Source organism: Embiotoca jacksoni, unplaced genomic scaffold, assembly GCF_022577435.1.
Source record: "Embiotoca jacksoni isolate LCO1_2020_lvr unplaced genomic scaffold, fEmbJac1.0.p SCAF_5, whole genome shotgun sequence".
NCBI lineage: Eukaryota > Metazoa > Chordata > Actinopteri > Embiotocidae > Embiotoca > Embiotoca jacksoni.
In genome coordinates, this window is record NW_027185403.1 from 9,113,470 (window position 1) to 9,139,826 (window position 26,357).

General features: G+C 43.5%; 4 protein-coding genes across 10 annotated transcripts; 1 reads left to right on the forward strand and 3 right to left on the reverse strand.

Annotated features, from left to right (window-relative positions):
* tmx2a (thioredoxin-related transmembrane protein 2a) lies at positions 1-13,526 on the forward strand. Of its 3 annotated transcripts, none has more exons than XM_069170633.1 (9): positions 1-265; positions 404-464; positions 1,735-1,848; positions 3,394-3,470; positions 3,884-3,990; positions 4,849-4,914; positions 5,050-5,179; positions 5,264-5,444; positions 12,624-12,680. In XM_069170633.1, the coding sequence occupies exons 1-8, from the start codon at positions 77-79 to the stop codon at positions 5,441-5,443; spliced, it is 924 nt and encodes a 307-aa protein (XP_069026734.1). In that variant the 5' UTR covers positions 1-76; the 3' UTR covers position 5,444; positions 12,624-12,680. The 3 variants fall into 3 exon arrangements, with proteins under 3 accessions (XP_069026734.1, XP_069026733.1, XP_069026732.1); XM_069170632.1 differs by lacking the exon at positions 12,624-12,680 and adding an exon at positions 13,325-13,526 and having other exon boundaries at positions 2-265; XM_069170631.1 differs by lacking the exon at positions 12,624-12,680 and having other exon boundaries at positions 2-265; positions 5,264-5,843.
* On the reverse strand, positions 5,944-18,014 carry zdhhc5b (zinc finger DHHC-type palmitoyltransferase 5b). Of its 4 annotated transcripts, none has more exons than XM_069170609.1 (12): positions 17,929-18,014; positions 14,262-15,726; positions 13,665-13,786; positions 13,315-13,472; positions 12,643-12,815; positions 12,415-12,517; positions 12,181-12,272; positions 11,746-11,878; positions 10,697-10,805; positions 10,418-10,524; positions 8,564-9,498; positions 5,944-8,090 (listed from the first exon to the last, which is right to left on the reverse strand). In XM_069170609.1, exons 2-12 carry the CDS (start codon positions 14,408-14,410, stop codon positions 7,985-7,987), a joined length of 2,187 nt encoding a protein of 728 aa, XP_069026710.1. In that variant the 5' UTR covers positions 14,411-15,726; positions 17,929-18,014; the 3' UTR covers positions 5,944-7,984. The 4 variants fall into 4 exon arrangements, 3 of the variants coding, with proteins under 3 accessions (XP_069026710.1, XP_069026711.1, XP_069026712.1); XM_069170610.1 differs by having other exon boundaries at positions 17,788-18,008; XM_069170611.1 differs by lacking the exon at positions 17,929-18,014 and adding an exon at positions 16,760-17,274.
* A 1,471-nt stretch (positions 18,015-19,485) lies between these two features.
* Positions 19,486-23,254, reverse strand: clp1 (cleavage factor polyribonucleotide kinase subunit 1). Its single transcript, XM_069170628.1, has 6 exons — positions 23,041-23,254; positions 22,032-22,306; positions 21,751-21,858; positions 21,521-21,640; positions 20,595-20,732; positions 19,486-20,460 (listed from the first exon to the last, which is right to left on the reverse strand). The coding sequence occupies exons 2-6, from the start codon at positions 22,302-22,304 to the stop codon at positions 19,774-19,776; spliced, it is 1,326 nt and encodes a 441-aa protein (XP_069026729.1). The 5' UTR covers positions 22,305-22,306; positions 23,041-23,254; the 3' UTR covers positions 19,486-19,773.
* A 90-nt stretch (positions 23,255-23,344) lies between these two features.
* selenoh (selenoprotein H) lies at positions 23,345-26,130 on the reverse strand. Of its 2 annotated transcripts, XM_069170645.1 has the most exons (5): positions 26,068-26,130; positions 25,607-25,736; positions 24,680-24,822; positions 24,082-24,201; positions 23,345-23,817 (listed from the first exon to the last, which is right to left on the reverse strand). In XM_069170645.1, exons 1-4 carry the CDS (start codon positions 26,081-26,083, stop codon positions 24,095-24,097), a joined length of 396 nt encoding a protein of 131 aa, XP_069026746.1. In that variant the 5' UTR covers positions 26,084-26,130; the 3' UTR covers positions 23,345-23,817; positions 24,082-24,094. The 2 variants fall into 2 exon arrangements, with proteins under 2 accessions (XP_069026746.1, XP_069026745.1); XM_069170644.1 differs by lacking the exon at positions 26,068-26,130 and having other exon boundaries at positions 25,607-25,785.
* Positions 26,131-26,357: the final 227 nt, after the last annotated feature.

The following is a 26,357-nucleotide window of genomic DNA, read 5'->3' on the forward strand; positions in this document are numbered from 1 at the left end:
GAGCCGCACCGTTATACGCTTCAGCTGTCACTTCTCTTCCGACACCGGGTCGCGGTGGGTTGTCGTCTCCGCCGACATGGGTTTAATCACAGGAGTCTGTACCTTCTTGTACCACCTGCCTCAGATTTACAAATGGCTGCTGAAACCGTATTATATCACCTCGGTCCTCATGACCGTTGCCTTCCTGTTGGTGCGGAAGGCTCCCGGTCTGTGCGAGCACCTGGCGACCGAGCGAGAGGACGGCAACTCCTGCGACTTTGACTGGGTGAGCAGCATGGCGGGGGTCGGGTTGCGGTGCTGCCTGCGGCTAAATATGGTGGCCGTTACTCAGCAGCTGGAAAAATGACTTGGCTTCACTTTACTCAGAAAGTTGTCTCATGGCTTTGCACCTTTTGTTTTTCAGAGAGAACTGGAGATTCTCATGTTTCTCAGTGCAATAGTGATGATGAAGAACAGAAGAGCCAGTAAGTACGACCCCCCCCCCCCCACACACACATACATACACACATTTGTTTATGTGTAAACCAGCTGATGTATGTTTACACTACACAGTCACATCATAAAAACTGGCCTACAGCATGCACCAAGGCTGATGCACCAAGCCTTTGTGCACTCAATATTTCCTGGTTACCACCATCAAATATTTACCAAATTCAAACCACTGACAGATAAAGCATAACATATTGTACAAAAGTTCAGCAGTAAATCTTCTTTTCATAAGGATTACATTGTTAATTTTGTTTTATTCAATCTGATTGAGAGAGGTGTGGATTCATTTTAATTGTCATATCGGAGACTGTTGAACTATGCTGGGAGGTGTTCCTGATTACAAATTACAGTACCCAAACAGACGATTAAAATTAATCCACACTGCTTTCAATCAGACTGAATAACAACTGAACACTGAAATACATATGAAGGCAGGATTTACTGCTGTACTAAAGTTTATGCTTCACCTGTCAGTGATTTTGATGTTGTGGCAGATCAGTGTGTGTCCGGATATATTTCCAAAACAGTGATGTCAAAATGCGCTTGTGCCGAGCTGAAGTCTCACATCAGCTGTCACAACAACTGCTTGCTATATGAAGCGAGTACATGTGCATACCAGAGGATCACTGGTACCATCGAATGTGGATTTTGATATGAAGTCTTTATATTTCAAGAATTGCCTATGTTTTGTCACTATTGAATTTCCCTGCTATCAGGAGTTTAAGTTGTATGGCATGTAGTCGGCCTAATGCCCTATTTTGTGATGGTAATGAAAGCAAAATCGAATGCATGGATCGGCACCGGGATTTAGATCCGCTCGAAAATGCAATGGTTTCTTCCTTGGCCGATGCTTCACCCCTCCACAAAGTTTCATTAAAATCCGGCTGGTGGTCTTTCTGTTGCCCCGCTGACAAACAAACAGCACTGAAAACATACCCTCGTTGGTGGAGGTAGTAACAAGGACACTGGGTATGTGTCTTTTATAGCGAGTAACTGTTAAACTTTAACCAAACAGATTAGATGTGCAACTTATGTGTAAACTATAACCAGTTAAGAAGCCCCGCACTGAGCCACATCCAGGAAGCGCTTCACTGTGTGATGTGTAAACATTACAGGCAGTTGCAGTGTAATCTCACCTTCTCCTGACCTTGGTCAACAATGTGGAGGGTTTTACTTGACTTCATTCCTTCTTTTCTCTCTCTCTCTCTCTCTCTCTCTCTCTCTCTCTCTCTCTCTCTCTCTCAGTCACACTGGAGCAGCACATTGGCAACCTGTTCCTGTTCAGTAAAGTGGCCAACGTCATCCTCTTCTTCAGGCTGGACATCCGGTTCGGCATCCTCTACCTTACGCTGTGTGTCGGTAAGTGGCCTTGCAAGCCTCAACACAAATAACTGCCCCACTCACGAGTAAATTTGACTTATGGGCATTGATATTTATGAAAAAACATTAGAGTAGTGTCCGTGACAAGCCGCAAGGGTACCAGCCCGTCGCCTCCACCTCAATGGGGTGCAATTAACATTTGTCTTTTGCAGAGCGCCCCTAAGGACACTGTTGAGAGCACGTAAACGGAGATGAATCCTGAACACATTTGATCTCGTAGTCAATTGTTGTATTACTAGATGACTTGCCCGTCAACTTCCATTTCCCCCAATCACAACAAAATAACCCTTGAAGTGTTTAATTCCCTCTTTGGGGTGGTTGAGCATGTGTGGAGCCAGCGAGGCGTTCTGGACTCATTTACAGGTACATCAGCGCTGAGAAAGCAGCCTCACATAGACAGGATGATGCAAATAGACGAAGGATTTTGTTTTAATGCGACACCACTTAGTCCTCGGTATTCGCCTCGCACTAATTTCCAAAATGCAGCCAGTGTCTTCTCCCTGAACCAATGCGTCAGAGCCACATCATTTGCAGATTCAGTCACTCACTCCTCCTGTGCAGTTGGTGTTCCTGCCACCGTTGACATAATAATGATACTCATCAACTCTCAAGAGCTCTTTGACTGATGTAAGCCCTCACAACAACATGCAAGTTAGCTTTGGACACATTGTTCTCCATCTGAAAGTCAGTCCGTGGGAAAGCACCTAGGTTGTTGCCGTCAGCTGAAAACATCAGGAGGTCAACTCATTTATCATCAGATAAATTTGCAGCTATCACTTTTTTTTTTTTTCAAAAAGAAAAAGCCTTGCATACTTTCACACAAACTCATAAACTGAACTTCCTCTGGAAAGCCACTGGACCTCATTACGGTAGAGTACAAAGTGGTGCTCTTCATTCCCACCATATTACTGTCGTCATTTTTTTTTTTTTTTTGCTTCTGTCTCTGCTGGCTGTTTTTTTTTTTAGTGTCAGCATGTTTCTTACTCCCACCGATCAGAAATAGCTCCATGTCTCTGTAGTGCAGCTGCACCTTTAAAGCAACTGCAATCAGCAGTCTCAGGAGCGTTTTTATCAAGTGGCCTACAGGTGGCGCCATTGTGTAAGTATTTTAGACACACATTTCAAACATTTCCGAATACCTCCTCCGTGAGGTTGTGAAATCTCTGGCCTAAGCAATACGCAAACTCAAATATGAGGCAGGGGATACGTGAACATACAATATCAGCAAATGAGTTGTTGTTTTCATCAGGGCGTCTTGAACATCATGCAGTCCTGATTCCAGTGTGGTGCCTTTCTTTTACGTTCTTTGAGTTTTGTTCCACCGAGGTATTGTAGACGTACACACAACAAACTCATGCCAAACTAATTAACACATCCTAACTTCAAACGAAGCTTTGAAGGCTTTTCTGTATATTTAGCCTCAATATAGATTTTCAGCTAAAGAAACTGTAAAACTTTAGCAGTTGTTTTCATTCTATTGAATGTAAACTTATCAGCCCGTTTATCTGTTTTTTTTGTCTCCAGCATTTGTCTTGACCTGTAAGCCACCTCTCTACATGGGCCCAGAGTACATCAAGTACTTCAGTGACAAGACCATAGATGTGAGTCGTTCGTGATGTCAGAAGACTGTTTGGATGTACAGAAGTACCTCTGGCCTCTGATGTGTTAAATATAAGCAGAGCAGGCGGGAGTTAGTTACTTTCAGCTCAGTTTGCAGGAGCTGTTGTTTCACCTGGAAGTTTCAGGGGTGATTGAATACTGATATGTAATATAATAAGAAATTGAAATGATCTCAAATTGAACCAAGCATAGTTTTATTGTTTTGTTTCAACCGTGTACATCAATCAGAGAAGGCCTATTATACTAGAAGTACTCCGATTAATGTCATATTAACTGAATGTCAGACGGACATATAGTCAACCTTCCTAACTGATGGTGTAGGAAGCTATGTAGGACAGAGATCTCCACCCGTGTCGTCTGTTCTAATCTCATATTGTGTTGTTGGAGTCGTCAGGAGGAGCTGCAGAAGGACAGTCGTGTCACCTGGATCGTCGAATTCTACGCCAACTGGTCCTCTGACTGCCAGTCCTTCGCTCCCGTTTTCGCCGACCTCTCTCTCAAGTAAGAAACAATCATACACTCTTTTCGGTTCTCACACTATCTGTTTACTACAGATTGTAAACAATCTGCTCCCAGCAGTCAAGACAGATAGCCAGGTAGTTATGATTGGCTGAGCTGCACAATACACATTTTGACTATAAACCTACAATTCACCAGTCACAGCTGTACTGGTAAGCAACCATGAAGTCTGATATTACATAGAAACTACAGTAAAGTTCATGAACATGCACAGTATTCATAATCAATTCATAATTCTAAATTTAAAATATAAGATTTTATTGAATATACTGAGTACACATTCAGAGTTTCATACTAGCTGGTCATTCACTGTAAAATCATGATCTTTATAGGGGCGGCACAGTGGTGCAGTGATTAGCTCTGTCACTCCCGCAGCAAGAAGGTTCCGGGTTCGACCTCGGCCGGGGGCCTTTCTGTGTGGAGTTTGCATGTTCTCCCTGTGTCTGCGTGGGTTCTCTCCGGGTACTCCGGCTTCCTCCCATCTTCCAAAGACGTGCATGTCAGGTTAACTGCTGATTCTACAACAAAAAAAAAACTGCCCTTAGGTGTGAATGAGAGCGTGAATGGTCTTTGTTTCCGTCTGTTTATGTGATGGACTGGCGACCTGCCCAGGGTGTACCCTGCCTTTGCCCAAAGTGAGCCGTGACCATGTTCAGGATAAAGCGGGTATACATAATGGATGGATGGTTCATGGTCTTTATTGTCTGTTAGCTGAAATGTAAGACAGTTGAATTTATTTAATACCAGCTGCAGACACTGATGTCTGTCAGTGAGACGGCTGGATTGCAGTTTGGCCTTTTGGCTAAAATGTGTTGTGGATTTTTCCTCTGCGTACTACAGGTACAACTGTGCCGGACTCCGGTTTGGGAAGGTGGACATTGGCCGCTATGGAGAGGTTTCACAGAGGTCAGTCATTATCGCCACTCTGCCTGTAATTTAGCTTTAATGCCACGAAATTGTTTGTTTATGCTTTCAAGGAAGTCCTTATTTTGACATTCTCTGAACACAGGTTTAACTGTGCCATGAATTCTTTGTTTACAGGTACAGGGTTAGTACGTCTCCTCTGACCAAGCAGCTGCCTTCGCTGTTGCTTTTTCAAGGAGGACAGGAAATTATGAGACGCCCGATGGTGGACAATAAAGGGAGAGCTGTGTCTTGGACCTTTAATGAGGTATGCTTCGACAAACACGAGGAAGTATTGCTTTCTGACACATGTCGACAATCATGCTAACTATGAAGCTTATTCCATCCTTAGGAGAACATCATCCGAGAGTTCAACCTCAACGAGCTCTTCCAAAAATCCAAGAAGCTGAACAAAAGTCGTGATTTGAAGGAAGAGGAGCAGAACGGCACTCAGCCAGAAGAGGGCAGCGATGAGCTCCTTCCTGAAACCAACAACTGGGAGCAGCCCACAGAGAGCAAGAAAGACCAATGAGGTGGAGGGAGTGATTCAGGGAGGGAGCATGCGGGCTTTCCTTTTTGGTTCCCAACATTTTCATGCCTTACATTATTGAAAAAGTCCAGAATATTATAGGCTGACGACAAGAAAATAGGTTCAACCACTTCTAAATATTGTCTCTGGAACAGCTGGACCACCTTTACCTGGTCTGACTTGGTAAGAAGTAGCCATGCCAGCTCAACCAATGTTTTGGGGACATTTTATGACAGATCTTAAGTTATTTCAGAACAAAATACCTTTTTTGTATTTTTTTTTTTTACTTTCAGTAACATCTCATCACTGCATGTGAACTTTTGCTGCCTGTATTTTGCAAGTGTTTACTTTTGTGTCATGTTTCAAAACCAAAGTAAAGAGTGTATGAAACTGAAAACAAGAATGAGTGCACAGATCAAATTCATGACGCTTTTTTTTTTTTTTTTTTTTTTTTTTTTTTTAACAGTTGGACCTTTTATTCTGAGAAGACATCTTTTTAAAAATTCTTTATAAGGCCATTTTGGAAATGTTTTAATGTACTCGTTACAGATATTTGTGAAACTCGTTCCATTCGTCACAGCCCACCACAGTAATATTTTATCTCGCATAGAAGTATACTTGCTATACTCATGTAGTTTCTGATTGTTCTGCAGCCACCATCGTTGGCCAGAGCAGGAAGAAAAGTAACATGGGTTCTCTTTTATCTGTGTGACGGCTGCTTGTGCCATTAATGATGCTTCTTTTCTCATTGCCTCCCACGCATGAAGCGGGTTGGCATTGGACAATAATCTCACAAGAATGCACGTGAGTGAAGCATTCAGCACGACGAACAAAGAAATTCACATGCACACTGAAGACATAGCCTGGTAGGGTTTAAAACTCAGTTGTTTGGGTTGACCGATGACACTCGTGTGCTTCAATCAAGCATGTACTCGACGTCAAAAGATGTGCCACGATCGGACAGCTTTGACATTAGACAGCAAACACTGCTGTGGGCCTTGAGAGGAAAAAAAAAAAAATCAAATAAATAAACCCTCTGTAATGCCCAATCCGCAAAGACAAACACGCCTCCCCTTTAAATCTATCCTCTCTCAACATCACAGCGGGTTGAAAAAAGAAATACATAAACTGTACCTTTACAGAAATTGAACAAAACATGAGCAAATCAATCAAAATAATAGAATCTGACTTTTTTCAGATGAGTGTAAAAAATAAAAACGAATAGAAAAAATAAAAACACGCTTGCTTCACTATGAATGGTCTCAAGGCAAAAACAAATCAACAGTCTCCAATTGCAAACCAGTCCCTCTTTAATATATTTAGTGGTGCATTTATAATTTCATTTATAAACTTTTTCCATAAAAAATATTTCTACTTCTCTCTCCAAAAGAAAGAAAAAAAAAAAAAGCTGAGACTGGTTTGAAATTGTGTCCAGAACTATAAGAGGTTGTTTTGTCTGGTGAAATAAATAAGCCCTTCCCTCGCTGCCCCATTTGGCTGGCCATCCGTTAAAGGTAAAAGGTTGCTAACATCTTGACTGACAAGACAAAACATTACAGAAAAGAAGGAAAAAAACAACAACACCACCAAAAGACATACAATGGTCTTAAAGCTACAAACAGATTTTGCATAATGTCTATAGCATTAACATTACAAGCGTACATTCCACAAAGATGCTTGTGCTGCAATTGTGACAATTTAAATTTCTTTGTGGCTTTCAAACATTAAGCTCATTTATTCGCCACTTCAGGTGTCCACCAAAAAACTCATCATTCTCTTTGGACGATGAAAACTCCAGTAAGAGCTCGGGAGTGGCTGATGCAGCCATCAATTATAAACAGGAAACGGATTTGAAATCGCTTTCATGAATAATTACATACAGTACACCCTCATCAATAGTCATCTTCAATACCTGACAATTTGACCCAATAATAATCTGTAACATTTTATACATTTATATAAAACAATATTTAAAAAAAAAAAAAAGATTTATAAAACTAAAATGATACTGTGTTTATAGGTCGGACTCTTTCTGCCGTGACTCTCATCAATAAACAGCCTATGTGGTCCGTTCAGACGTTTCTATTGGTCAACAGTCCTGAATCTTCCCTCCTAACATTTTACGTCCGCTGGATAAAGGCCATCCTTTCCTTAAGTGTCAGACACCGTTGTCAATACTAATGTACCAAAGTAAAATAGCAAATCATTGAAAAGGTATGCGTGTTGTATAGACATATCTGTACCCAGCTGTGACAATATGGTCACATCAGTCTATGGCTCACAAAGTGGCAAATAAACCAGTGTCCCCAGTTTTTCTTTGTTCAAATCTGAAAGGCTGGCAAAGAAGAATGGCCAGTGGCGTTACAAAGATAACAAAGTGAGTACCAGACAGGCCGGCTCCTTTAGTCCTTTGCAGCGGGAAACAGTCATTTCTCAGGAGCCTGCAGTCGTGAATAATATCCAGCTCAAGACAAAGTGGAAGTTGTCCAGTGACTTTCCCCCCCCCCCCGCTTCCTGTGACTGACCGTAAGGGGTGTTTGTCACTCAAACCGATATCTCGTATGTGGTCCCTCCAACGCCGGTTACCTTCTTCACCCCACCCCCTGGTTTGGATGTGGTGTGATTGGCCAAGGCTGGGCGAGAGGTGGATCTGATTGGACAGCCATACGGAAGGGGAGGGAGGGGGGGGGCAGATTAGGGATGAGGAGAGAGGAGAAAGGGAGGTGGAGGTGAGTGGTTCTACTTCAAAAATAACAAGCAAACAGAAAATGTTTCTCTATCTAAGATCTCTTAAGGCATTTGGTAGCTATACTTAGTAAGGACAAGGACACAAAAGGCTTACAGGACAGAAGTAAACGGTCACGTGTGCTGGCATGCTTTTAACACAAATCCACACAGTCAAACAACTCAACCAATAAAACGTTCACACACATCCAACTGTTCCACGATACACAAACACAGACTGATTGTAAACAATAGAGGAGGAAAAGGAAAACTCACACAGATCAGGGAAGAAGAGGAGAGCTGACACAAACCGGGAAGGAAGAAGAGGAGGAAAAGGAGAAGGAGGAGGAAGCAGGAGGTGTAGCAGGCTGACAGGTCTGGCGACGGATCACTACTCACTGTGGAGCCTGTTGCCCTCCTCCGACTCCTCCCTCTCCCAGCACGGTGCCTCCTCCTGCAGGCCGAGGCTTGTTCTGAGGCCCTGCCTCCCCGGTGTAAGATAGGGACTTGCCGAGGGAGAGGCCGCGAGGTGGCGGGGAGACAGGGGGCTCCGGTGAGCGAGCCCCGGGGGAAGAGGGTGAGGAGCAAGGGTTACGAGGGGCTCGGGAAGAGAAGTCCTGGTTATGCTGGAGCAAGTGCTGGGAGTCAGGAGGCCCAGAGGAGGAGGGAGGCGGCGGGCTGACAGCACGCAGGTAGGCCCTGTGGGGGGAGGAGAAAGTGGCAGAGCCCTGGAGCAGCTGCCCCTCCCTCTGCTGGGCGATCTGAGCTGAGAGGAAGGGCGACGTGTAGCCCTGCAGCGGGGTACTGGGTGACACCACCTCAGGCTGGCCTGTTTTAGTCGCCGAGGGAAACGGAGCATGAGGCTTCTGTGGCGACAGCTCGTGGGCGGCCGACTCGAACTCTGGGCTCTCGGATGGTGTCAGCAGGCTGTCGTAAGACAGGCTGCCATTCCGAGGCGTCTGATTGGCCAGGCTTTTGTAGCTGGTGTCTGTGGTGCCCTCTGATTGGAGCGTGGCCAGCGGGTTATGTGCAGTGTGTGCTGAGCGCAGGCTGGAGGAGCGTGAGCCGCCAGTGGACAGAACCAGAGAGGATGGGTAGGAGGTGTAGGAGCGCCCAGTCAGGGAGTAACCCGACATGCCCCCCGACACCCCCCCAGCAGTCCCGCCAGGGCCCCCAGGGCCCTCACCCCTCTCCCCTCCCACTCTGCGCACCCCTACACCTCCCCCCACCACTGTGGCCCCGTCAAGGCTGCTCGGCTCCGAGCGGTAGCTCGGCTGTCGGCTGGATTGGAGGATGGAGGAGGATGGAGAGTCAAGACTCTCCCCACGGATCATCTGAGGAGGAGAGACGAGAAACAGACCAAAGGTAGAGAAGGAGAGAAGTGTGTTGAAGGAGAGATGTGTGTTGAAGGAGAGATGTGTGTTGAAGGAGAGATGTGTGGTGAAGATGAAAGGGGGAAGAAAGATGAAAATTACCATGTTATCTCGGGGATAGAAAACATGGCACAGGGAACATTGAGGAACAGAAAAAAAAAAAGAGTGGTGGGGAGAATTGGATGCTTGACCGGTGCTCTACTCCATCATCACACTACTGGACTGGAAACATTGACTGGTTTGAACAAGCACTGACACTGCATGTCAAAGACTGTGTGTCAACACATAAATGGAAATACAAATACATAAGGACCATGAACTACACATTCCAGTCAATGCAGTCTCAGGGAAAAGGATAGATCCACTCAAACACACAAGAGACAGCCAAGGGGACACACACACACACACACACACACACACACACACACACACACACACACACACACACACACACACACACACACACACTGACACTTACTGATCGACCGATGGCCACTGAATGATCAATTTAAGGTAAAAACAAAAAAAGAGGGGCATGTATTATCACAAAGGAAATTCCAAGGGGGAGGGCATTAGAGCCACCAGCCCACCTGCAACAGTAAACTACAGGATGCTGTTTGTTGTGCCCTCCTCTTTTAACCACATCTGTCTGTGTTTCTAAAATAAGCTTGCTAAGTAATAATCGACATGGTAGTGTGCATTTCAAAGAATCTAATCAGATTTGCATGTGCCTTTCATGTGTCTGTGTTTCAAGGCATGTGATTAACTTCCCTCCCAGCCGATTGTCCCTTTAATAAACAGTTCGTGCTGTATATAATGCTACATAGGTAGTCTGAACCCTGTACCTCAAGGTCTGTACACGTGAAAAGTTGGTATGAACCTTGTTTGGGTGTGTGAGGGCAGTGTGGTTCCTTCCCGGACTGTTGAAGGCTGGTCGGTACTTGTACATTGACGGCGTAGGTGGAGCTTCAGTCAACAAGCTGCTCTCTGGGTGACGAGAGACCAAAAGAGACATTTGAACGAGGTGTGCTTGTGATTAGAAAACAAACATTCTTCTCTTTACCTAAGAGGTAAACACTTGAAGTGCCTGGATTTTACTTTGTGCTCAACACTCAGATGTTGACATATTAGCTGACATGTATTTGTAAGTGTGTCTCACCCTCCGTGTCGGCACGGGGCAGACCGGGGTAACGAAGCTCCGGCTTTGGAGGAGGTGGAGGCTCTGCGTCAACTGACTGGCTCTCTATCTGATCCAAACTGCTCTTGGACTGGAAAAGACAAACAGAAACGTAAGCAGACGTGCAGTATTAGGGCGTGTTCAGACTGACAGCTTACCTGAATCAAAAATCCATTCATTGACATGACAGATGAGGCTGCCTGACACAGAGGGCTATGTCAAGAAACATCATTACTTCTAGAGGTACAAAGGCCTGTTTTATGAACCATTCTTGTCGGTTTTGCCATATGATTAATCTTCAAAGTCACTGATGTAGCAAAACATTTGCATTTCCTGTGCCAGAGTTCAGAAAAAAAAAAAAAAATCAAGCCACACATTTGTAAATCCTTGTGTTGCTAGTAGTGAACTCCTCTCAAAAAGTCAGTTCAGTTCACCTTGAGATAATTTGTAGAACAGCCACATACATGCAAATCTCCAAAATCCTTGTTTTATTATTTTGTTTCAGGATTTAGGGGGTGTTAGAGAATGTTTCCTTTGGTTAAATAAGGACAAAAGACATGATGGAGGGTTTTTAAATATGAGGAGGAAGAGCAGAAGTGTGCAGTCAGAATTTGTTATTTTATCTCTATTGTCGCTTACAGAATCATAACCGGTGTCAGTTTCCGAGCCAGCAGCTGCAGCACCAACACAAACTATATCAGCTGCCCGTTCACAGATTTTCTGTCTCCATCAATTTGACACCATAATGCCACAGTAAGAAATAACAGACCCTCATATTTTTTAAACTGCCTTTTTTGATCTTCCGTGTTGTTCTGTTAAAAAGAGGACTCATGAAACTCATTGAAAACAGACAAATTCCTATAAACATAGGTAAGATTTTTTTTCCACAGTAATAAAGTGTGAAGTCAAACATATAGCACGTACAAGTATTTTCTGAATAGCATTAAAATGCATGAGCATGTCTGTGGACTTCCTAAATCCAGACTTCCCCCTGAGGACTGCCAGTCGTTGTGAGATTCAGTGTCACTCACCCTGGTGCTGTGTCGGTCATTCTGGATGCCGTTGTCCAGGACCTTTGCTTCCAGCTGGGCCTCAGTGAGAGATGGTCTAAGAAATGGTGGCTGTATTTCCATTACCTGCCGGCTCCGCCATCGGCCCAAGTATCTGTAACATACGCAAATATGTAAAACCTATGTAAAATAATTTAGGCACTAAACAGAAGGATTAGCAGAATGTTGCTCTATTGACAAACATAATCTTGCGCCACAATCCACTCACACTGAAGGCCTACACTCATATCTTCCATTACGTTAACAGACCAGTGAGGACAATAAAAGAGGAGGGTGGAAAAGTGGAAGGGGAGAGAGAGCCATGGAAAGAAAGAGGCAGTGGAAAAAGAATAATTGTAGAGCAGAGTGTTAAAGGAGGGGAGTGAACAGCTGAGTGAAGTGGAGAGGATGGCCGACCTGGGCGCCTGGGACCTGCACAGTACATGGGAAATGTTCCTCCAGCAGCCGTTGGTGAAAGGGTTAACGCCTCCCCGAAACTTCCCTGTCACCTGCAGAGGGAACGAGAGGGAGAGAAGACCAATCGTGGTTACCTATACAGACCTTCCAACCCACATGGATACCAATATATACAACAGCATCCATGCATCTTCTTTTCAGGGTCTGATGCATGCATGCAGCTCATCTAGGTACCTGTTCATTTGTGGTCCTACCACGGGCCACCAGCACCATGTGGAACCCAGTCAGACCGGCAACTGGGACAAAGAACAGACCAGCCACACACATCACAGCCATACTGGGAGGAAAGAGTCAAGGAGATCAGAGAAAAATAAATACAACAAAATGTCGGTAAAATGGGAAAAGAAAGTCTCATAATGTGTTCTGCATGCTTATGACTGCAGAGCGCCCAGTAAAGGATACGTCACGGCTGCGTGTGGCGTGTCCAGCTGCTGGCGGTGGTGCAGGACATAAACTAAGCCAAAGCCAAATACGTCCATGATGTGGGTGGTGAGAGACAGCAAGAAGAGGAAGAAATAGCGGTAATTCCTCCGACCGATGCAGTTGTTCACCCACGGGCAGTGGTGGTCAAAGTCCTGAGAGAACAAACGTGGTCAAAGGACACGAGGGTGAGATCACCAGCAACGACATGACGGAGAGGAAAAAAAAACAATGAGGAGCAGCAACAAGTGGAATACATAACAATCAGATGTCCACACAGTTTCTACCACCCACACGTGCACATGGAAAACTAAGAATAGGACCGGTCTAGGCTGAGCCGTCACACAGGAGTTTGTAGAAGCTTACTGTGAGTTGCTAATAAAAACTAAAATGACACATAACACAGGTATATGCAATGATGATTTAAATACAGAAACAGCAATACCTAGACAACGGGAAAAAAAATGAGCCAAGATAATTACGCAACATCACCTCATTCCACCCAGTTCTCCCATGTAACCTTCACTTATATTTGTCTGATCCTGTGAAATAAATGAATGTATATTTTGGAGTCTTCCACCAAATTATGTGTGTATATATGTGTGTGTGTGTGTGCGTGTGTGTGTGTGTGTGTGTGTGTGTGTGTGTGTGTACCTCCACACAGTTGTCGCAGACTGAGCAGTGCGAGCAGCGCGGCGGCCGGTAGAAGCGGCAGGTGGAGCACCACTTCATGCGCACCTGGATCCCTTTGATCTCCACCGTCTTATAGAGCGGCGCGCGGAAATCATCCTCTTTATCCTCATCCTCCTCCGCTGCAGACAACAGACACGCTCGCATCATAATCACTGATCACACGGTCTTCCTGCATTGTATTATTGTCAGTGATCATTTCAATAAAATTCCAGGGCACTCCTGGTTCTTTTCGGCAAAAGTGCTGAACATTCATTATTACAACGTGTCTCGGGAAAAGACGGCGCACACCAACACTGCTGACGTGTGTTTACCTCGGGGGAAGACTCCAGGGTCCATGAAAGTGGCCATGCAGAAGTTGGCAAGGGTGAAGAGGAAGATCACGGCAATGTAGATGGGAATGACAGAGGAGAAATACTCTGACAACCACGGGCACCTGGACAGTTTTAGAAAGGATGGAAACAACATTACTTGGTGTCAAGACACGGAGGGAGGAACATTATCATTTAATACTCCACACTCCAGCAGCAACAACAGCTGATAAGCCTTAGTGCAAGACTATTAAACCCCCCACCCCCCAAACAGCTCCATGGAAACAGCTCAGCGGGCAGAAATGGAGGACCGTGATTGTGAATGAGGTGCGATTGCAACTAACTGAAGCTGAAGAGGTCAATTGTGTTCGGTAAACTTTCTCTGAGCACATAAAGGTTGATTAAACAACAAACAACAGCATGCCCTCAAATGAAACATTTTATATCTGGGTATTTACACATGCCTTTGGCAGACCCACACATGCACAAACATCAGCACAGCGACACATCTGTGTAAACACACATTAAGGCCCTTTGGCACCGCGTTTACATTCTGTGCGAGTGTGTTTGCATATATGAGATTGACCAAGAAACACTCACGTGAAGCAGAAGAAGAGGGTTGTGGATCCCACCAGGAACATGGTGGCTGCGGACACCGGGACATATCGGCTGGGTCGAAATGGACGGGGAGGAGCAGAAGCGGAGCCACCTACTCCTCCTCCAACCCCCCCACCACTGAAGCCCGGCATCAGAGACAGATAAACAGAGGGGAGGAAGACAGAGAGAAGACAGAGAGAGAGAGAGAGAGAGAGAGGGAGGTAGATATCTGCTGTCTACCTACTGAAAAGGGGTGCTTTGCTGGTCAAAGTGGTGAATATGGTGCTTGTTTGAGAGGAGGGGCCATGACTACAGACAGGAAAAGAAAACCAACACTATGCAAAGCAGCAACTGAAAGAAAACATGAGCGAGTCTCCGTGTCCAGACACTAAACGTCTCCCAGCACTGATTTAGTCACGTTATAGCTTGCTGCAAATATTTAATTTGAATGCATAATATTTATAGAGGCTTATAAAAGCTAAACTACACAAGGGCAATGTGATACAAAAATATGTGTAGCTAATTCATAAATATTTCTGTATGGCTTTAATGTATTTGGTGCAACAATATAAATAATTCCGATCTTAAGCTGCACCCCGGAACCAGTGCAACGTCAACACCGCTGTGCATATAAAGGACAGACACTCTCACACACCAACAAGACTGGAGCAATTTAGGTTTCTCGCCACTGCTGAAACTCAAGTGTTTACATAATGCTCATCACTGTGCTTAACTTCTGTTATCCCGCAGAGAAAAAAATTGTGTAGAAAGAAAAGAGCAGAAAATTAAAGAGGTAGTGGGTGGATAGCCAGCAGACTGCTTGGAGAAGCACATGGAGGAGACCAGGCAGAGGATTGAACGCAGCAGCTGCTGATGACTTCTGTGAATCCCGAGAGGGCTTATTTAGGCACTGGGTGGGTGGAAGAAACTGAGGATGGCGGCAGGAGGGACAGTTCCAGCATGTCCAACTAAGTCAGCAGGGGAAAACAACGAAACAAAACTAAATTCACTTTTAAAACAGTTGTGGGGAGCTGCTTAAAATCAAATAAAAGTCCAGCTGGAATTTATTGAGCCGCTAAAAAAAAAAAAAAATGAAAAAAATGAAAAAAAAAAAAATGTCGAGGCTTGCCTTTGCAAGTAAAATAACTCAAACAACCAAGTCCCCTGGATCTTTTGAGACCCTTGTCTTCAGTCTTTGCGTCAAAATGGGGACAAAATCAACTCATTCCATGAAGACGCCCCGTGTATGTCACCGAGGTGTCACCGCACTTGGCTGGGTCTGGGTGGAGCGTCCTCTCCCACCTCCAAACTCTCTGCAGATAGACCTTCTTTCCCATGTTGCATCTCTTAAAAAAATCCATGTACAGCGTGGCTGTTATGTAGTTTGATTCATTTTAGTCCTTTCTTTTAAATCTTTGGCTCCTGGTTTTCTTTCAACCCCTGGCTCTGTGGAAGCTGCTGGAGGCCCCTGGAAAACATTTTTTTTACTCATTTGTCAATCAGCAAAACGTAGGCAAAAATGTTTGTAAATAATTATAGCCGAAAAGAGTACTTGATAAGACTTATTATGTTTATGATAGTAACTGAAACATCTTTGGGTTTTTGACTGTTGGTCGGATAATAAAACATTTGAAAATGTAATTTTAGCATCTGGCCTTATTTAATAAAGATATTTATTATCTAATGAATATAAATAGATGTGGGACTCCATATAATGACATCATGGAGAACACAAGTAACTACAATAATACTGCAAAGATTTATGAAAATTGGGGCTATCCATGAGGAAGAACCTGCCGATATACGATACATATCATGATGCAGGGGTTACAATTCAAAATACTGCAATACTATCAGCAAGGTGATGCATTTTAATTTGAATTATTTTAATATAAATTTAGGAAAACTGACATATTATAAAGAACACACCACCACCTGTGCAATAAGAAGAGTGGGATCTGCATTGATCACAGTCCCTGTAACATCCAACATCTTCCCACAAATGTTTGCGCTATCTGAGCAAGGCCTAGGCAACACGGACAATATCAAATACTACAATATTTGTAACCGATTACCTCGATATCGAATATGCAATGATACTGTAGGCATGTTTATCGGTACTTTCACAAAATGTTTGCACAATGAGATTTTTGATAACAAGTCATACGTAATGAGAATAGAAAGACAAACTGTGTACAGGCAAATTGTATAAGAGCTGAAACCGTGTGGTCTGGCATCACATTACTATAATGCAGCCTTTACAACTAGGAAGGGACAACAATTATGCCACATCACAATATTCCAATATCCAAAATCTAAACCGATATGTCACCATACAATTAAATATCGATATATATATATATATCCCAGCCCTAATCTGAGCAAAGGTATTGCCGCAAAACTTTTACATACAAACTCAACAAAAGTCAACAGCCTTTACGAGAATTGACGCAGTATCACAAAATATAATATTGCAGTAGTCAAGTGAAGATTTTTCTTACATGCCTCATGAAAGTGTCACTTTTGCAGGTACAGTTATTCTCTAAAGTTGATGTCCTCGCTTTGTTCAAGAGGAAAGTTATCCGAGAGAAGCAAATGTTTCACAACAATCAGACTGACTAATAACCAAGTTACACAGTGAGTATGCACTTTTCACCATTACTCAGAGTTGCTCCACAAGACAGCTGCCACCTCCCGTGCCCTCAAGTGGTCAAATGAAACGCCTCGCACTGCTGGAAATTCACAACACCTGAAGAGACAAGGATCTGTGACGAGGCCGGACGCCTTTGACACACACACACACACACACAGATAACTTTTCTCATCTCCAGATGACTAACTGGTCCGTGAACACACGGAAAACGATTCCGGAGAAACGAGTGTAATCCGACACCTTGGACACACCCCTCTTTTCAACAAACCACCCGAGCTCACAGATACGGAGCTGCTGCCGGAGACGGAGTGTCAGTGTGCGTGTTGTTAATCATCTCATCTGCCCAACAACAAATCCCTACCACCCCCCCCACCACCACCACCACCACCACCGACTATAATGGATGTTAATCCTAAAATCTCCCGTGTCGATGCTGGCGTGTCACCGCGACGATCTGCACCCCCCCCCCTCCTCCTCCTCCCCAAGCAAGCTTCATAGTGAAGTCCAGCAAGTTTAATCCACGTTAAAAACCTAACCGTGACAGCTGCTTTAGGGTGTCTTGAATAAATCCACACGACTCGATGAACCACCATTTTCATCTTTTGAGCGATGAGACAGCCCAACCGTTCAGCAGCAGGCCAGGGCAGCGCTGGGAGTCAGTCAACCACCACGAACCTCATTAAAAGGCTGGTTGTTGTTTTTAAACCAACACACGCTGTGACCACTTTAGTCCCAAGCGTAGTAATCGTAAGAGATTCAAATGTGATCCACACTCGTGATCACTAAGTGAGCTTTTACCCAAAGCTTGGAAAGTTTTTTTTTGCGACACCGCTCGGTCCTTTACCACAGCGACGAGAGTTAGCCGACGTTAGTTACCTGGCTAGCATGGAGGCTTCGCACAGGCGGACTAACGTTCATTGACGACTGACGGGACAGCCGGAGCTTCTTTCAGCTTAACAGTCACCGCGCAGGGCAGGTAAAACGCCCGCCTAATACCGAACATGCGAGCTGTCTTGCCTGTAGGGTGTCGGGTCGTTTCGGTCCTCCTTTGGTTAGCCGCTTAGCAGACCGTTTAGCTCGCCTGCTAGGCCGACATCGGAATCCCGGAACTAGTCTGTCGTCTCTCAGGTGGGATGAGCAGCCAATCAGAGACCGAGGAGGTGTGGCCTCCTGGAACGGTACAAACACTCTGCGTGTTCATTAATGACTGTTCGGGAAAGTAATTGTTGTGAACCGTTACATTTTAAAGTTCAAGTTATAAAACAACACATTTAAAGTCGACATTTCCTCAAATTGAAACTTTTCCACCAATATTGAAGAACATGTCCATGAGGCACAAGACGTTTTCTTTCTTTCTCATTGTCCTTCGTCACAAAAACAAATGTGTGCAATAGACAACAACAACAACAACAACAAACAAGGCCAGGGTAAATAATACGTCGCAAGGACATTACAGTGGACACGACTATTACATAATAATATTAAAAAAAATACATCATTTTAACATGTCATAAGCCTTCTGGTTTGTAGAGTACCACATTTTTCAGATGTGCTGGTTGCAATCTACACTGAACGAAGATACAACACTTGTTTTCACTCCAAGTTTTCACGAGTTAAAGTAAAAGATCTTAAACTTTTTTATGCACACAAAATGTTTATTTCTCGCAAATGTTGCTTGCAAATTTGTTAAAATCTGTGTTAGTGAGCATTCACCTTTGCTAAAATAATCCATCGATTCAAAAGTGTTGCATTTATATTTTTGTTGAGTGCTTTTCAAAAATTTAATTCACAGAAAAACTATAGGAAGTTCTCCAAGATGCTTGAAAAAAAAACCTACCACCTTTGTTGGTCACGCCAAATATTGATTTATGATTTCTCCTTTGGCTGTCAAACAATTTAGTTATTTTACAAATTAAAAAAAAAAATCTACATCAATATTTTTGAGAACATCATGTTTACTTTTAGTGTCTCAAATTGTTTCTTTGTGAAGTTTTCATTTCAAATCCCCACAACAGGCCCACCAACGCTGAAGACACATCCTGCTGATTATGGCTAATGTTTAGAGCAGAGGCACAGAAAATATGAGTAAGGAAGTGTGACACTAAGTATGACAATTACGACACGGGACATTAAATAATTATGTGAAAAATGACATTAGATAGGTCTCAGGAATACTCAAAGAGATCTCGTATGAGCTGGCAGGTGTTTACAAAACAAACACAAAAGGAGCTCTTATTGTAGTGCTCCCAAACAGACACTGTGTGTCTTGTCAGGATATGGCCTGCAGGTTAGTGTCCTTTGCCTTACTTTTGTCAAAACAGACATGATGCACACTATAAGATGATTACAACACAGAAGGCAGGACTCGTCTCACACTTTACCGATACATTCAAAAGATGGCTGAGTGAGGGTTTGTCAAAACACTTTGTAAAACCTACTGGGTTTTTTCCAGCATTAAAAATGCAGGAAAAGTTTTAGTTGTAAAGAAGTTCAGACACGCAAATGATTTTCACCACCAGTCCATCAGGTATTCAATAGGTAAATAAACTAGTATAAATAGGACAAACACATAACTTTTTATATTAAAAATTTTATTTCTCGAGAGAAAAAGGAGGTTTACAAAACAGGTCATCAAGAAAAATATTTCTGCACTGATAAAACATCACTTGCCACAGACATCTGTACAATGTGGTCGATAAAATGGGGAATAATTTACAATTGCTCCCAATTACAATAGTTAAATCGTTTTCCCTGCAGTCCTTACAAAGCACAAACAAGATAACTCCACAAACAAAATCCAACAGGACTCCTCCCTAATGTATTCCCCACCTCTTCCCAAGTCCTCTTCCCCGAGGTTGTGCTTCATTTCATATCCATGAAGCGGATGTCCATAATGAGGAGAGTGTGTCTGGGCAGTGGTCTGGGTGATGGGGACAGCACTTTCATCACCTGTGTCTGAGTGTCAACGTAAGTTACAACTATAAAGCCACACACGGGGCTCTCCACGATACCCTTTCTCGCACCTTCCTCTCCGTCCTCTGCGCTGCTCACGCTCAGCACATGATACGTGAGGTCTCTCCCTGGTGTCACAGGCACCAATTTTAGCTGCGTGTCATCCTGAGACATTCCCAGTGGCAAACAGGAGTCCGGGATTGATGGTGCCCCTATCTTGTAGATGCGGACGTCTGAGAAACGCACTTCAAAAGAGAAAGGGTAGTAGGACAATCCACGGAAGCCGTAGAAATACTCACGGATCTTCTCATCGCGAGTCTCCCGCCGGCACTCCTTGGAGCGTTCCACTACTCCCCCGGACTTGGGTAGGAGCACAACCCGCACAAAGTGAGGGAGGTCTCGTTTGAGCTCATTGTAGAGCCTCTCATGGTCCAACACCAGCACCACGTCCACCTGAAAAGTAGACGCGCAGTGGACCAGCGCCTGGTAGCCAGAGCCCTTCACCCAGCCACAGGTGTTGATGATGCAGCCTCCCACGCTGGCCTTTCTGTTCACCTCACAACGCTGGGAAAACACGTCAGCCAAGCATGACGTCAGCTTTATAAGAGAAGAACAATAAAGTGGAAGGTAAATAAATATCTGATGATAACACAGGCAAAATGTGTAGTTTGGCAGTGAGCATTTGGCCTCACACCGTTATGTTCGGAAAGGTCTGGAACTTTTCATCTCACCTTGTTGTAAAGTTTGATGTTGGTCCCTGGAGTGGTTGAGCCAAAGTGATAAACCAAAGGAGCCTGAACTGAGAAACCCTCCTCCACATCTGCCGGACGCTCGATGCACAGCGCCGACACTGTTCCGGGTACAGACACCTGAGGGACAGAATGTTCTGTTACGCTTTATGCCGGGAGGAAGAATATGAGGTTTATTTGACGCCTGCGGCACTTTTACAAAGGAACTTTGAGATCAGGAACCAGAGGCCGCAGCTCGAAAATGTTGATGGAAAAATGAAAACACCACCTGCAGTAACACTAACCAGTACAGCTCGGTAGTACCGCTGCATCACATGAACACAACCATTCTGTCTGTTTGGCGTTCACATTCTTTACAACCAGTAAAGAGGATAATTACAAATGTCAGCTGCTACTTGGGCAGCCTCTTGTGCATCAGAGATAATGTTTGTGTAATATCAGTGTTACATTTAAAGCACCTTAAAATATGAACAGACATACTGTAATTTTCACATGCTTGCTTCTATTCATAGTTTTATTACCAACAAAGGCACAAATAACTTCTCTCATTGGATCTCTGCATTAGGAAATTCACTTATTATTCAAAGGTGAAATTAATGGACTTTCTCCAAGACTTCCATCCTTCATCAAAGACAATCAATATTGTAAAAAATTTTTTTTTATTAAATAACAAGATGTCGATGAGTTGTTTCAGTCTTGTACAAAAATCCGTATCTTCTGACATGACAATGACTTAAAAGAACCTCAATGACTATAAACATATTAAAGTGCTATGCTGAAAAAAGATATACTGTATCTATAAAACATGCTGTACTTTTACTTTACATAAATCCGAGACGATCCGCCCTGCTTGCATCATCATTTCAATGTCAGATGCAGCTATTTTATTAAGTTAAATATGATCTTACCCCACTCTGTCCAACATCCAGTTCCACCAGCGTTGGCCTCCTGCCGACCCTCACAGCATAGCTGAGAAGCAGCCGGCACACTGTTGACTTCCCCACGTCTGTAGGTCCCACCACCATCACCTGAGGGTCCGTTAATTATCATTGTTAAAGCAAAACGCATTTACTGGATCCGACGAGCTTACAAAAAAAAAAAAAAGTCCGAAAAGGAGTGGGTGTTTATTCTAATTTACCCTCGGCCCCCTCTCATTGTCCCGCTCTGCTTGTTTTCTCATCTGTTCCAAAGCAGCGTGTGTGTTCAGGTAGAGCAGCATGGGCGTATCCTTTGACACATAAGCAACCTGTGGTGATGACAGAGAAACGGTGGTTTGACGAGTGTCTTGTTTGTCAAGTGAAACGCATAAAGCCGCACGCTGCGATTCGACTGTATATTCCATTGTCGAACTCAATGATGTACTGAACAGACACATGTAAGCTTTTACTCGTTTGCATAGACTCTCTTCCGGGTGCTCACCTCTGGCTTCCCATAGAGATTCACGCTGCAACCTTGCCATGTGAAAACTGCAATCTTAGAGCCTGGTCCAAATGTGTACTTCTTATTGCGGTTCAATTCTGAGCCGAACACCTCAGCCATCCCCGTGAGGAGTTCCAGCTCAACTTGCTCGGCTGCCTCCCCGGCCTCCACCTCAAACCGAAGTTCAGTCTCCTTTTCCAGGTCAAACCTGGTGCTGGCCTTCCCGGCTGCCGGGGCATCTTCACTCGTCTTTTCCACTCCTTCGGTTGCCATGACTGACAAAGGAAACTTGCTTGTAATTATTTGACAACAGCAGCACACTGAACAGAGAAACTTAAAATGCATATAACACAGTGATGGGGAGTAGCTAGTTGATTAAAATACGAAATCAGTCTAATTGTGTCATTGTCACAGTGTCTCGAACACTGTGGCGCTTCAGAGAATTTTTATATTGTATTTAAACATTTATGAGCAATCACTGCCACTATTAAAAGTTAATAATATTCACAAATGCATGTAAAAGGCTTTATTGCAAGACTTTATTCAACCATTAAGTTTCTTTTACAAAAGAAAACGGGCCAAAATGTCAGCACAGTGTAGTTAGCATGAAGAAAAATGAATAAACACGTAATTAATTTGAACATTAACATAAAATAACTTTAGCTGTGCCCACACAGCCAAAGCGCAACACATAATTAACTAAAGAGACGAGGGTTCTTTGCCAAAGTCTGTTCCCTCTGCAGACCGTCAAAGACGACTGGTTAGACATGCAGTTCGGTTCAGATGAAGGTAAGAAGACACACATGATGCATCTGTCATGCATAAACGAAATTTGGCAAAGCACAGGCAAACAAACACGCTTGCAGTTAGCAGGCCTCTGCTAAATTAACCTTATTAGTAGGAGCGAAGGCGGAAGGACAACATCAAAATACTGCAAATGTCTCTCATATAGTCAGACAAACCCAAAAATCAATTTAGCAATTGATTATTAAAAATATATCATACTTACATGGTGATTTTGAGTCCTATTGTGGACAGAAAATAAATCCCCTTCTCGAGGAACGGCCGCCGTGACTGGTCGCACGATGATGAGGTCACATCCCTTACAACCAATAGTATTGGACGTACGCTTCACTTGAAGATTGGACACTCACGTAGAAGGTTTTGGAAATTCAGTTTTGGTCAATATGTCAGATAACCGATTTAAAAACGTACTGCAGCACTTCTTTTAGCCGCAAGTAAAAACACATTTTTCTTTGACGAGGCATGTTGGGATTCAGTTACAAGTATTAATAGAAGCGTTCAATGCAGAGTAGATTAAAGTACTTTTAATACATAGAGGAACATTTTTCATAATTTCGGGTCTTAAAAGTTTCAGCAAGTTGAGACATTGATATGTGTTAACGGAGCTATCATAACAAATTTATGTTTAGGTCATCTAGTCAAGTATGGCAAAAGTCCTCTTCACTTTAACATAATACAACTGACTGCTTGGAGAGAGGGAAAAAAACAAAACATCAACACAATAATTAAGAAACACATTATTTACCAAACACAGATATAAAAGCATAATGAAACTTTAAGAAACAGGGGAGAAAACACTTCAAAACCCGCAGGACTGTGCATCTGAGAAATGTGTTGGCTCGGAGACGCCCCACTAGGTGTCGCCATGTATCCAGAAGACGTTAGCAGGTGGAGCTCGGTTCATCAGAGGAGGGACTGAGAGCACCTCCTTGGTCACTCCTCATCATTTTGCTTCCACTGGCCACATCTCCTGAACACTCGGCTGCACACAAAACGGGAAAAGGTCCGCTAAATTACACAATTCATAGAGAGCTTATTCAAAATAACATATGTACGGTTCCCTTAAATACAAATCTAAAGAGTTGAACGGTTTTTCTTGACAGAGTTCCCAAGTTTCGTTCCACTCATTATTTCCATTTATTACTGCTGGATGAAAGAACTTATTTAGTACGAGTGTACAGCCACTGCTGAATTCTATATCTAGTGTTTTCTGTATTGTATTATTCTGTCGACAGCTTTGACAAACCTTCACTGGGCATCTACTCAGCATTCAGAGCTTCCTGTAGAGCAGCAACTACAACATCAGGCTGAGGAAACTTCAGTTTACGAGGTGGACCCTTCTTTATCCCAGACCACAGAGATGTGTCTTCAGGAATGAGACGGAAGAGAACAATGTCATGTGAGAACAAGATAGAAAATAAGGATAAAACGTCCTCTGTATGGAGGCCGTTCTGCACTTCTTGTACACACAGCCTTCTGCTGACTGTTCAAGCAGGGTTTATTGATGCTGTGTTTACATTGTGGCAAGACTTAATGTTAGACTTGACCGTTGTTAAAACACCTCAAATTTCTCATTGACGTGAAACCTTTCAAACTTGAGAAACTTCACTAAACAGTAGCAAAAAAATATGTTTCATTCCTTTCTGGGTAAGTCTGACGTTTGCAATTCTGCGCAGCGGCAGGCAGGGTTAGAAAAAGTGTTTTTGCAAGTAATTTTAGTAGAAAATACAAATGAGTAAAACTCAAAAACTGTGATTGTGACACTTTAGTATGCGTGATGTACTTCCCTTGGGGAAACCAAAATAGAAGAGCTATACTTGGCTTTGCCTTTTCATCCTCCTCACCTTTGCCTCCATCCAGGAGAGTGATCTCAAAGCTGTTCCTCCGGGGTTTCTCTGGGTTAAGGATCACAGTCAGTCCGGGGCGGGCGGCCAGGAGGGCAGATTTCACCTCCTCAGCATTACGCCCATACACTCGTCAGCTTTTACTGCCGGAACAACAGAGCAATCATCAGGTGGAAATCTGTGCTCAACCAGGAGCGGGACTGTTGATCACAAGGTAAAGCAAAACATTTACGCAAGCCCAACTTCTGTTGCACAAAATTAAGGGGAAATTATCTTTACAAATTTAACACAGAGAGTTATGAACATTGAAGACAACAAAACAAGTTAAAACAATTTGAAAAACACCTAAAAATGACAGACACGCAGCATAGGCATGGAGGAGCATGTTAATGACATGTTCACCTGGACATTCAGTCAACCTTCCTGCAGGTTTGAACAGTTAAGGCTGCACAAAGATCTTTGTTGTTAACTGCTGTGTAGATGGAAATACCACTTTAATGATCACACACATCTTTTAAATCATTTTTCAACTACAAAACCTGCTCATTTATTGATCGCAGCTTCTGTAGTTTTATTTTGTTATGCGTCATCTGAAAGGTTTAACAGACATAATTTACAGATCAATAATGAAGATAAATGTGGTTCATCCGTTTATAGTGTTACATTGATAGAAGAAACTACCCATGTACACACACGAAAGGTAAAATCAGCTCCACACTGACAATCTAAAGTACTTACGAAACTAATGCATGAACAAAAGGTGGCGTTCCTTCTCCATTATCACATGAACTTCTGACACCAGATGAATGTTTTCATGAGTTTTCCTTGTGATTCATTATTTGTAAATAGTGGTGGCATTACATTTACTCAAATATAGGCCGTGAGTGCTTCCTTCTCCACTGATTCCGATGTGACAACTGTTCTCACCAGTGTTCAATGACCACCCTTTGACCCTCCTGGCCCTTCTCCTCCACTCCTCTGTCCTCCTCCTCCTCCTCCACGGACGGATGCTCCTCCTGTGCCTCTACCTCCGCTTTGCGCTTCGTCCCTCGACGACCTGCACAACACATGTTGTCACGTGATGGTTTCATATTGTGGAAAGGCTTTTCATAGTTACTCAAATGCTCTAAACATCAACTGTTTTTTTGTTTTTTTTAGGGAGGTTGATTTGCTCAGCTGTTGGCTATAATGGTAGAAAACATGGCTGCTCTCAGCCTACACAAGACACTTTAACTCAAACATGACGTGACAACCGCTGTGACAGGTGGTGTAACCATAGACTGTATATGGAGACAGCGTCTCTTGATAAACTCTAAGCAAAACGCACTGCGTATAATGCAGCTAAATTCTGTAGCTGTGTTCACGGGATGCATGCAAAACACACCCACCTGCTTTGGACGCCATTCTTGCAAAACTTTCGCACGCATGTGGACTGTACCAATATGCTTGGGGAAGGGGTTTACGTCACGACGGACGAAACCATTAATGGATAGGTTTCTTCTGAAATATCAAAACCTTCAATCCTCAGGTCTTCCTTTCTGGAGCATTAACACCTTTATATATAACACGTGAATTGATTATTTATACATTAATAACTGTAAATGTTGACGATGCAGAATATTGATCATGCATAATCATAAATCAGTTGGCCAATTTTACAATAACACCATCCCAATAA